Source organism: Hemicordylus capensis, chromosome 1 (assembly GCF_027244095.1).
Source record: "Hemicordylus capensis ecotype Gifberg chromosome 1, rHemCap1.1.pri, whole genome shotgun sequence".
NCBI lineage: Eukaryota > Metazoa > Chordata > Lepidosauria > Squamata > Cordylidae > Hemicordylus > Hemicordylus capensis.
The window spans coordinates 73,394,542-73,405,909 of record NC_069657.1 but is presented as its reverse complement, the minus strand read 5'-3'; the positions used below and the strand labels follow the sequence as shown (position 1 = coordinate 73,405,909).

General features: G+C 47.1%; 1 protein-coding gene across 5 annotated transcripts in view; it reads left to right on the top strand.

The window, feature by feature from the left end:
- The first annotated feature begins 261 nt into the window (after positions 1–261).
- LOC128340805 (cytosolic phospholipase A2 epsilon-like) overlaps positions 262–11,368 on the top strand; it is a 96,883-nt gene continuing 85,776 nt past the window's right edge. The window contains exon 1 of one of the 5 annotated variants that reach the window (XM_053286514.1): positions 262–494. In XM_053286514.1, coding sequence (XP_053142489.1) covers positions 480–494 — 15 coding nt within the window. In that variant the 5' untranslated portion in view covers positions 262–479. Of the gene's footprint in view, positions 495–1,360; positions 1,381–2,040; positions 2,153–11,368 lie in introns of those variants that run through there. The other 4 variants (XM_053286518.1, XM_053286523.1, XM_053286519.1 and 1 more) reach the window with 4 other exon arrangements.

The window sequence follows — 11,368 nt, the reverse complement described above, 5'->3', positions numbered from 1 at the left end:
GGGGGGGCGGGGGGGGCACGTGCCCCGGGCGCCACCTTCTAGGGGGCGCCAAAATGTGCCCCCGCCGTCCCCGAAAATTCTCAAAAAAAAAAATTCTTGTTTGAATTGCCGCCGCCAACATAGACTGACCGAGCAGCCAACCACACCAGCCGCCTCTAGAGAAGCCCGGCGGGCGGCGGCCGCGAGCAGCAGGAAGCGGGGGAAAGGGAGGGCGCCGGGCGGCTCTGCGCGGCTGGATTGGGTTGTTTGCCTTCGCCTCCTCCCTCTGCCTTCCCTCTCGCCCTGCCCACCTCTCTGAGGGTGCCCCGTGCAGGCAGCCGCTCAGAGCCAGGCGCCGCGCCTGAGCGCTTCAGCCCGGCGGAGAAGGAGCCGCATAGAAGCCAGCCAGAGTCCAGAGCGGGCAGCTTCCCCGGGAAGCCAAGGAAACCCGCCACCCACCCTGTGAGCCCAGCCCAGAAGCAACAGCCGAGCGCGAACGGATGCTGCCGCCCGAGGTAACTTTTGTTACTGTCCTCCCGCAGCCAGGCTTAAAGCCGCCCCAGCAGTCCGGGCAAGAGAGTTTGTTGGGGTTGCTGCTGGAGGCAATGAGCAGTTCAAGCATCTTTGCGTTTTAGATAGGCGGACCCCTTCTTTACAAGCTTAGCCTTAAGGTAGCCTGTCCTCTAGCTGCTCTTTTGCAGCAGGAAGCAAAGAAAACTCACAAGAAAAACTCCTCCCTTCCCGGAGCGCCGCTTGGGCTACAGCACTGCAGCAGCAGCAGCAGCCCGTATTGGTCTTCTCTTTTCTGTTCTGTTCAAGGCTAAGCGCCATTAATTTTTTGGAAGTAAGCGTTTATACATAAGAATGATGAGAATCAAACCCGTATATGTGATAATCACACAGGGCTCCGTTTCGTTTTGTGCAGGACAAAGCCAATGTGCTCCTTTGGCTTTTTAGAGTAGGTGCCCTGCAAGTTCGCGGAGCAAAAATCTGTGCATGTACGATCAGTTTGGAATTCTGAAGCTTGCAATCCTTTGCATAGCTCCTCAGAAGTTCATTCCACTGCATGCGATGGGGTTCCTCCCTAGTCAGGTTGTGCAGGACTGTAGCGTAGCCATAAAGTACGCCCTCATCTCGGTTCCTTCTGGAATCCTGCAGAAAACCAGAGCCCCTTAACCCGATTATCTCCTCCCCGCTCCGTGTCCGTGTGTTTACATTGGAAGGCAATCTAGCAGCCCGTTATAAAAGTTGTACATAGCTGGCTGTGTTTGTGTGAGGAGGAGAAGGGTGGGGTGGCTTCTGGAGCTTGCGTGGGCAGAGGAAGGTGCGGGGCCGCCATCTGGCAAGGAGAGCCACCGGAGTTCGGGCCGGGAACAAGCTGCAGCTCTGCTTCCACCATGGGTGTGTATCTCCGCTTTTTTCTGGCTGTGTGGGGCCCCTCCTCCCTGTGTTTTCTCTTGCCTCCCTAGCCGCTTTCTGTTGCCGATAACAAGCTATTTCTCCTCCGTTACTTTCGGGCGGGGGAGAGAGATGTTTCCACTTTTCTCCCTTTTCAGACTTTTATTTATCAGGTGTGCGTTAGGAGTATCCACACGCCCATGAGTCTCTGCTTCCCAGAGCTTGCCGCTTTGTATGTGTTATCTTCTGCACGTCCTCATCATCTGGTGGGTGGTGTAAGCCTGTGCTCCTTAATTTCTTCTAGCTCTTTGTTTCGTGGTTCCACTTCAGAGCTTATATATTTTAAAAATCTCTGTGCCGCCTCTTTCTTCCATTTTATTTTTAGTGCCCTGCATACTTCCCGGCAGGAGCGTAACAACGATAGGGCAGGGGGAGACAGTTGTCTGGGGGCCCCACTGCCTTGGGAGGCCCCCCAGAGGCACCTCACGTGACTCCCCATTGCCCCCTGCCCAGCCCTAAGGCCCCTCAGCCACTTGCCCTGTTCCCCATCTCTCCAGCTTGTTCTCCTGGCCGGCAATCGAGCAGCAGACAAGCTGCAAAGAGCTGCTTTTCTCCCGCCTCTCAGCTGATCGGCGGGTGGGCGGGGCTTCCACGGAGAGCCTGGTGTAGGCCTCTGTGAAGCCTGAACTGCAGTAGGGCCCAAGCCAGCCAGGAAGGAGGAGGCAGCCAGACTGGCCACCACTGTTCTCTGCAGCAGAAGACCCCTTGCTGCCAGGTAGAGTGTGAACTCCTTTTTGTGGTTACCCCCCTCCCCCCCCCATATATAGGCATCTGCTTGCCACAGGGCTTTGATATGGGGGGGTGGGAGGGACTGAGAAGTCTCTGAATATTTATTTTTAAACAGCTTGGAAAATTTGTTGGCTTTAAAAAAACTATCTAAAAAGTCCTATAAGTGGCTTGTTTCACGGCAAAAAATTACAAAAACTTCTGGAAGAAACAGTATTTATTTTATTCATTCATTCATTCATAAATGCACTTATGTTCAAGTTGTTTTGCAACCCAGAAGGTCTGAGTGAGAACTGTGAAGCATGTCTTGTGCTTTTATTTTATTTTATTTTTCTTGTGTGTGAACTGCTCCCCAATAACTTGCAGGGACTTCAGGGTAAATCTCGCCAACATGTGAATGCAGCACCTCTATTCCAGAGGAGATGTGTGTTAAAGGGCTTTAAAAGCCTCCTGTGAAAAACCTCCTGGAATCAAACTTGACTGAATTTGTTCAGAATTCTGAGAAAACAAACATAGGCTCACCCTGCATGGTTGAAAGTCTCCTTTGCTAATCTGCAGCGAGGGGGCCATTTTAATCATTCATCTTTCTAGTGTGTTCTAGGCATTAAAAGTAAAACAAATGTATAGTACTCAATGTATATCACTATATATTGTGATGTGTGCGTGTGTGTATTCAGTGAAATGTATTTCCAGGCAGCATACTTATTTTGGAATATCAGACTTAAATCCTTGGGGGCCTGGGGTGTGCGGAGGCCCTGGACTTTGAGTGTGGGGGGGCCCATTTTAAAATCTCGTCTCTGGGCCCACTCCAACCTTGCTACGCCCCTGCTTCCCGGTGTGTTTATCTTTGCAATATTGGGGCATTCAGAAACAAATAAGCTCCCTAGAAGCTCTGTGGCTGATGCATGTCAGACTCACAACTGGTATTTCAGTGTTGAAAACGTGCATCTTTGAATGCAGTCTCACATGCTGCTGTGCTAACTTTTTTCCTCATTGTGATTGTGTGCAGAGATTAAGCAAGGCATAATCTCCAGACTGTGAAACGTTGGGGAAGGTGGACTTGTCTGGGCAGAAAATATACCTGAGTTAAACTGGATCTAAATGACTGATTCTGTGCACACTTAGTAATAAGCATCTTTGAACTCAGTGGGACTTGTTTTTTTAGTAAACATGCATAGGATTGCATGTAGGCAAAATGGATGCAGCATTTAGTTTGTATGTGGGTGGGTAGGGTATAAACCAGTGTTTTTCCTCATTATAATTAGTAATCTCTTGCCTGTCCTTTCTTCAAGAAAGTTACATGGTTCCCGCCTCCCATTTTATTCTTTGAGCAGCTTGTGAGGTAGGTTAGGTTGTGGAGATAACTGGCCCAGGGTCACCTAGTGGGCTTTGCAGCTGAGTAGCGTTTTGAATTCAAGTCTCTGGGAGAGCTGGAGAGGAGAGCTGGTCTTGTGGTAGCAAGCATGACTTGTCCCCTTAGCTAAGCAGGTTGCATCTGAATGGGAGACTTGATGTGTGAGCACTATAAGACATTCCCCTTAGGGAATGGAGCTGCTCTGGGAAGAGCAGAAGGTTTCAAGTTCACTCCCTGGCTTCTCCAACATAGGGCTAAGAGAGATTCCTGCCTGCAACCTTGGAGGAGCCGCTGTCAGTCTGTGAAGACAATACTGAGCTAGATAGACCAGTGGTATATTTCAGACCAGTGGTGTATTTCAGACCAGTGGTATATTTATTGCATTTTTGGTTATTTATTGCATTTTGAAATTTTTGGTAATTTTTGTAATTTTTAAAATTTTTAAAATAAAAGTCTTCTGAAACATGTGTGTCAGTCAGATGTATGCTGGGGGCGGCGGCGGGGGGGCGGCGGCGGCAGGGGGGCGCAATTTCAGTGCTTGCCCCGGGCGCCATTTTCCCTAGTTACGCCTCTGAGAACAGGCACTAAGAACAAATGCAATAAGAGCAAGTTGAAAAATCAACAACAAATAGCAAGTGTCGCCTCTGTAAAGAAGCAGATGAAACAGTGGACTACCTAATCAGCTGTTGTAAAAGGATTGCACAGACTGACTACAAACAAAGGCATGACAAGGTAGCAGGGATGATACACTGGAACATCTGCAAAAAATATAAGCTACTGTACCTGTAGCCAAAATTGGTGGGACCACAAAATTGAAAAAGTTGTAGAAAATGAAGATGTAAAAAATATTATGAGACTTCCAACTACAAACAGACAAACATCTGCCACACAATACACCAGATATAACTGTAGTCAAGAAGAAAGAAAAACAAGTCAAAATAATCGACATAGCAATACCAGGTGATAGCAGAATAGAAGAAAAAGAAACATAAAAAATACCAAAATACAAAGTTCTACAAATCAAAATTGAAAGACTGTGGCAGAAGTCGGACCTCTGAAAAGTATAAGCATGCATATGTATTCAGTACTTGGTTTGGGCCCCTTTTGCAGCAATTACTGCCTCAATGCGGCGTGGCATGGTTGCTATCAGCCTGTGGCACTGATGAGGTATTATGGAAGACCAGGATGCTTCATTAGCGGCCTTCAGCAATTTTGCATTATTTGGTCTTATGTCTCTCATCCTTCTCTTGGCAATGCCCCATAGATTCTCTATGGGGTCAGGTCAGGCGAGTTTGCTGGCCAATCAAGCACAGTACACTGTATACTTTTCAGAGGTCTGATATTGTTCTATTCTTCAATCCTTGTCTTCTTGGTTCCATGTAATATTCTAATTTTCTGAGATTGTGGATTTGGGGTTTTCATGAGCTGTACGCCATGATCATCACAATTATAACAAATTAAGGCTTGACTTATCTCGCTTTGCATGTAATGCGCCTGTCTCATATATCAGTTTCACCTTTTAATTTGCATTACTGAAATTAATGGACTTTTGCACAATATTCTAATTTTCCGAGTTTCACCTGTATATCATTCTGTGTGAAACATAACTGGACCTGACTGAGTACAGGTAGAGGGTGTGAATTAGGGTCCGTTCTGAGAACAATAGAGACAGCTAGACAATAGATCTGAATGAGTTCAGGTCAAGAGCACAGATTGGGGTTGATCAGAAGAGTGAGAGAACAGAGGCAGTCTCAGTCGGGTAAAATCCAAACAAGATCAGGAACAGGGAGGTGACAGGATCAGTCAAGAGGTCCAGAGAAAGAGTGTAGAGAAGGACAAGACAGACCTGAGTGGGTTTGGGTAAAGATGGAGGGAAGCGTTGGTCCAAAATAACTGGCAGAAGAACGGGAGAGAGCAAAAGACAAGCCTGACTGAGTTCAGGAAAAGGTTGGTTAAAATGCCCAACAAGAAAGTGAGGACAAGAGCAAAAGGCACCCAGGCGAGTTTAAGTGATGAGAAAGGGAAGGATCAGTCTAGTCTTGGGCAGTGTTTCTCAACCACCAGTCCGCAGACTGGTGCCAGTCCATGAGGTGCTGGTTACCGGCCCGTGAGGCATCACTAATAAAAATCACTACCACCACCCAAAAAAAATTTGGGGCTGGTGGGGGCCGCCACTGGGAGCTCTCTGAAGCTCATTTCCAAGCAAGAAATGTTCATTTTGTGGAAACGGAATGAACATTATCCAGCAGCAAGGGCTGCCTGCCTAGAAATGAACTCTAGAGAGCTTGCCTGAGCTCGTGGACCCTGCCCCCCCCTGCACATGACATCACTGGGGATAGGGATAGCAGCAAGGGGGGTGACCCCTTTACTAACTGCTGGTCCAGGAAACTGCACACAAAGAATGTACTGGTCCATGACTCCAAAATCGTTGAGAAACACTGGTCTAGGGGACTGGAAAAATAGCTGGAGAGGCAAGAGTTTGAATAAAGGAAGAAGGATGGCACCTCCTGGAGGACCAGGCAAGCATGAAACGGGAGAAGCAGAAGGAAAGGGTTGAACCTGCAAAAGGAGTGAGGGAGGGAAATTGACCAAAAGGGAAATGGCTTCCTTGACTGAGGAGGAAAGTGGCTGCCCACTCTCCAGTGCAAAGCATTTCTGGGCTGAACTTGTGCTTGAATTAGTTGGCTGAGAACCAAGGAGTGTAAGTGGAGAAAGAAGCCACTCCCTATGTCAGTGGAAGCTGCCAAGAATGAGGCTGAACAGAGTTTGAAGTTTGCTAGAGTCCAGTGGAACAGAAAAAACAAAAAGGTTGCTGTGAGCAAGCTTGGCGGGGATACCCAATGGATGGCCCTCCATGGCTGGTGGATTTAGCTAGAGGCAACTTTCTTTTCCTTTTTGCCCTAGGCTGGGTAAAAGGTGACACATAATAGACACTCAAATAGTCCTCTGTTGCTGATTACCTGAAGTGCTTCCTGTGGAAGACAGCGGAAAAATGGGATGGAAAAAGGGAGAAGTGGAATCAAAATGCACTAGACATGGAGGCAAGCTTATCTAAGTGATCAAAACTGGTTTTTGAAAGATGGACTGATTTTTATAATTAGAACTGGTATCAGGGGGGCATCCTGTTGCCTCTGTGTGCTTAGAGATCCAGGAAGGAGGACTTATCAAGACTATCAAAGGTTTTAACACCTATGTGAAGAGTGCAGATGAATTTTCAGTTGGTGCGGCCTGAGGATGTGGACAAGATCCTGGGCAGTGTGCGGGCAACTTCGTGCGCTCTTGACCCTTGCCCTTCATGGCTAATAAAAGCTGCCAGGGAGGGGACAGGCAGATGGCTGGAGGTGATCATTAATGCTTCGTTAAGGGAGGGCAGGATGCCATCGTGCCTCAAGGAGGCGGTGGTAAGACCACTATTAAAAAAGCCCTCCCTTGATCCCTCCAACCTGGACAATTATAGACCTGTGTCTAACCTTCCCTTCTTGGGCAAGGTGATGGAGCGTGTGGTGGCGTCCCAGCTGCAGAGGGTCTTGGATGATACGGATTATCTGGACCCTTTTCAATCTGGCTTCCGCCCCGGGTATGGGACTGAGACTGCCTTGGTCACTCTAGTGGATGACCTACGCCGGGAACTAGACAGGGGGAGTGCGTCCCTGTTGGTTCTGCTGGACCTCTCGGCGGCGTTCGATACCATCGACCATGGTATCCTTCTGGGCCGCCTCTCGAGTATGGGAATCGGAGGCACTGCGTTGCAGTGGTTCCAGTCCTTTCTTGAGGGGAGGGTCCAGAAGGTGGTGCTGGGGGACTACTGCTCGGCCCCGTGGCCGTTGGCCTGTGGGGTCCCACAGGGTTCGGTCTTGTCCCCCATGCTGTTTAACATCTACATGAAGCCGCTGGGAGAGGTCATCCAGGGATTTGGACTGAGTTGTCAGCAATATGCGGATGACAATCAGCTCTATCTCTCCTTGTCATCTGATCCTAGGGAGGCGGTGGATGCCCTGAATCGGGGGCTGGAGGCCGTGATGGGGTGGATGTGGGCTAACAAACTGAAATTGAATCCGGATAAGACGGAGGTACTGTTGGTCAGTAGGAGAGCCAATCGGGATGAGGAGATTTTACCGGTTCTGGAAGGGGTTGCACTCCCCTTGAAGGAGCAAGTACGCAGCTTGGGGGTACTACTGGACCCAGCTCTGCTTTTGGAAGCTCAGGTGGAGGCGGTGGCCAGGGGTGCCTTTGCACGGCTTTGGCTGGTGCGCCAGCTGCGTCCCTTTCTCGAGAAGGCAGATCTGGCCACAGTTACCCACGCCTTAGTCACGTCGCGGTTGGATTACTGTAACGTGCTCTACGTGGGGCTGCCCTTGAAGAATATCCGGAAACTGCAGCTAGTGCAAAACGCGGCAGCGAGGGTGTTATCTGGAGCTGCCCGTTGGGAACATATCACCCCCATTTTGAAAGACCTGCACTGGCTGCCGGTTCGTTTCCGGGTCCAATTCAAGGTGCTGGTTTTGACCTTTAAAGCCCTTAACGGTTTGGGCCTGGGGTATTTGAGGGACCGCCTGCTCCCAAGGGTTGCTGCCCGCTTGACAAGGACATTTGAGGGGGCCCTGCTCCGGGTGCTGACAATGAGGGAGGCCCGGCTTTCGTGCACTCGGGACAGGGCCTTCTCTGTTGCTGCCCCTAGACTCTGGAATGCTCTCCCGGTGGCCATTCGTTCTTCAGACTCCATCACGGCTTTTAGAAAGCTTTTAAAGACTTGGCTTTTTACCCAGGCTTTTACATGATCATTTTTACTGCGGCTTCTCTGTTTTTCTCTATCTGTTGTCATGTTTTTATGCTTGTTTATATGTTTTTAGCTTGATGTTTTTATTGCTTGATGTTTTTACTGCTTTTATTGTATGTTTTAATTTTTGTAAACCGCCTTGGGGCTTTCTTTTAACGAAAGGCGGTATAGAAATGTAAAAATAAAATAAAACAAACAAATAAATAAATAAATAAATAAATAAATGTGCTGTGAAAGATAAACATGTCTTGGGCGCCTGGTATGGAAATGCACAGAAAAACTCTGGAATGGCCATGCAGGACATCTGGATTTTTAGAATGTCAGGGGCACTTTTACAGACCGCCACAATAGCCAAACCCTTTCCCAGACAGCAGGCTTTACCGTGGGATTAAGAAGGATGAAGTACTGTGAGTTACAGGACATATTTAATATTTTGAATTTTAAAACTGATGCAAAAAAAGTGGAATTTTTTACCCCAGACATAAATCAGGCTAAGCTCCAATGCACAATGAAAACCCCAAGCCATGAATGGAGTGCTCCTGGATAGCTCGCAGGTATTTCAACGTAAATCTGGATGATATGTGAATGCACACCTGCCCTTCAAAGTAAAATCGCCATGTGGGAACGGCCCAGGCTTCCTCCCTCCCTGATTCCCTAGGTTATTTTCAGTTTACATAACAAGCACTGTGTCTTCTGGACTTCCTAAACACAGGTCAAACCAGGCTAAGCATCTCCTGGATTCAGGCTCGGACTGGCAAACAGGGCAACAGGGCTTATTCCCAGTGTGCCCTACCCACGGGGCACCCCTGCACCCCGACTCCCACCCTTAATTACCCATTCTGCTCAAAATTTGGTGCCCTCCCCACATACATCCCACCACCCTCTCAGTGCCCCCAGTCCGGCCCTGCCTGTAGGAGTGCCGGGGATGCAGAGATTCACCTAGGTAATTTTGGAGCCTGGACCTAAAGGCCTGTGGAGGCCACCACAAGTTAAGCATCATTTTTTAACATGTAAGTTCTGTACGGCACAAACCACACCACCCAGGACAGACTAAAAAGGATTTGGGGGCCCCCAGGAGGTGTGGAGGCCCTAGACTTTGGCCCCAAAGTCCAGCGGTAAGAGCACCTCTGCAGGGGTGTACAGAGAGTCCAAAAATGAGACCCTGTAACAAACTGAAACATTAAAAATGAATAAATGAACTGGAACATAAATGTAATAGTTTGACTCCTGCAGCTGCTCCTAAAATGTAGTGTAGTGGTTAGAGTGCTGGACTAGGACCACGGAGACCTGAGTTCAAATCCCCATTCAGCCATAAAACTAGCTGGGTGACGCTGGGCCAGTCACTTCTCTCTCAGTCTAACCTACTTCACAGGGTTGTTGTGAAAGAGAAACTCAAGTATGTAGTACACCACTCTAGGCTCCTTGGAGGAAGAGCAGGATATAAATGTAAAAATAAATAATTAAAAATGAATAAAGGCACTAAAACTATATGCTGGAGAGAACCACATAGTTCTCGACAACGTATATATTGTATATGTTGTGAAATCTTCTCGGATCCTCTTGTCTGATCATGTATGTACAGTTTGAGCTCTGAGCACTAAATCTTTCTTCATCTGTAAGATGGGAATAATGGCAATCATCTATTTCATAATATTGTGCAAGGCAAAATTAGTTGAAATTATTGTAACCTGGGGTGTGACATTCAGCAGCAATGTTAAAACAATATGCCTTATATACTAGCTTTATGTTAAATCCCATAAAATCCAATGGACTCCTAGGAAACTGTGTATATGATATTAGCCTTCGAGCTGGCATATCCAATAGTAGTCTTAAACACCTTAATCCTGCTCAGTAATTATTGTACAGTGTGTGAAGGTACAGCATGGGTGCAGATTCCCCCTAGACATTTGTGTCCCCCCTCATTTTACTGAACCCCCCCCAACCTAGTAAACCCATATTTTATCTTCAAAAAATGTCTTTCCCCCCTCACCAAACTTATCTCTCCCCCCAAACATGTATTTCATCTCCCCCCCACCCAAAACCTAAGAGGCAGAAGCATATCGGCTAGCCCCTTCCTGTGTCATCATGCTCTGTAGTCACATCTCCAGCTCTCCTCAAGCACAGCACTTGTCTGTAGAAACAAACAGTGTACCCAAGGAGAATTTCTCCCCATGATCTGAAATGCTGTGCAAGGTTAGTTTCCTGGAGAATTCCAGAACTGTATTTTTTTTAAAATTGTTTGCTGACATCCAGACTTAATGATGAAAATGAAAATCACCTCTTTTTTGTTGCACATGTGAAACTCTGTTCCATACCACAGTGCATCGTCCATGAGAGGGGTATGTGCCCACACGGCTTCCACAGCTGCCGACAACCAAGGGCTGCTGCGGACATGCTAAATGGTGTGTCATCATTCCTGCGCCATGCCTACCATTATTCTCATTGGGTGCATCCCTTTTGTATGGGTGATGTACTGTGCAGTATGTAAGCCTGTATATTACTTACTTATTCCACTTTTCAACAAAAAAATTCTCAGAGTGAAAATCAAAATATATCAAAAGAATATCCTATCAAAAGAAATGAACAAATTGTTTCATATCCCAGGGGCTCACAATCTAAAAAGAAACATAAAGGTGACACCAGCAGCAGCACTGCAAAAACTATACTATAAACTATAGGGTTTGAACAAGGAAAATATCTCTGCTAAATATGAGAATATGAGAATATTTAGATTGTGAGCCCTTTGGGGACAGGGAGCCATTTAATTAATTTATTAGTTTATGTATGTATGTATGTATGTACGTAACTTCGTATGTAACTTTGTATGTATGGAACTTTGGTTGAAAAGTGGTATATAAATATTCATTGTATTGTATTGTATTGTACCATTGCTTCAAAGTTGTCTCTTTGCTCAGTTAGTAGGAACAAAGCACTCCTTAAAGACTTAAAGAGATTGTCATGTGTGACTAAACCAACTAACTTCCATGAAATTTATAAGTGACTAGGTGCAGGATAGCAGCCTGTCTTTGAACTGACCTGATGAATTTCACCAGGGACCAATTCTCACTTGACAG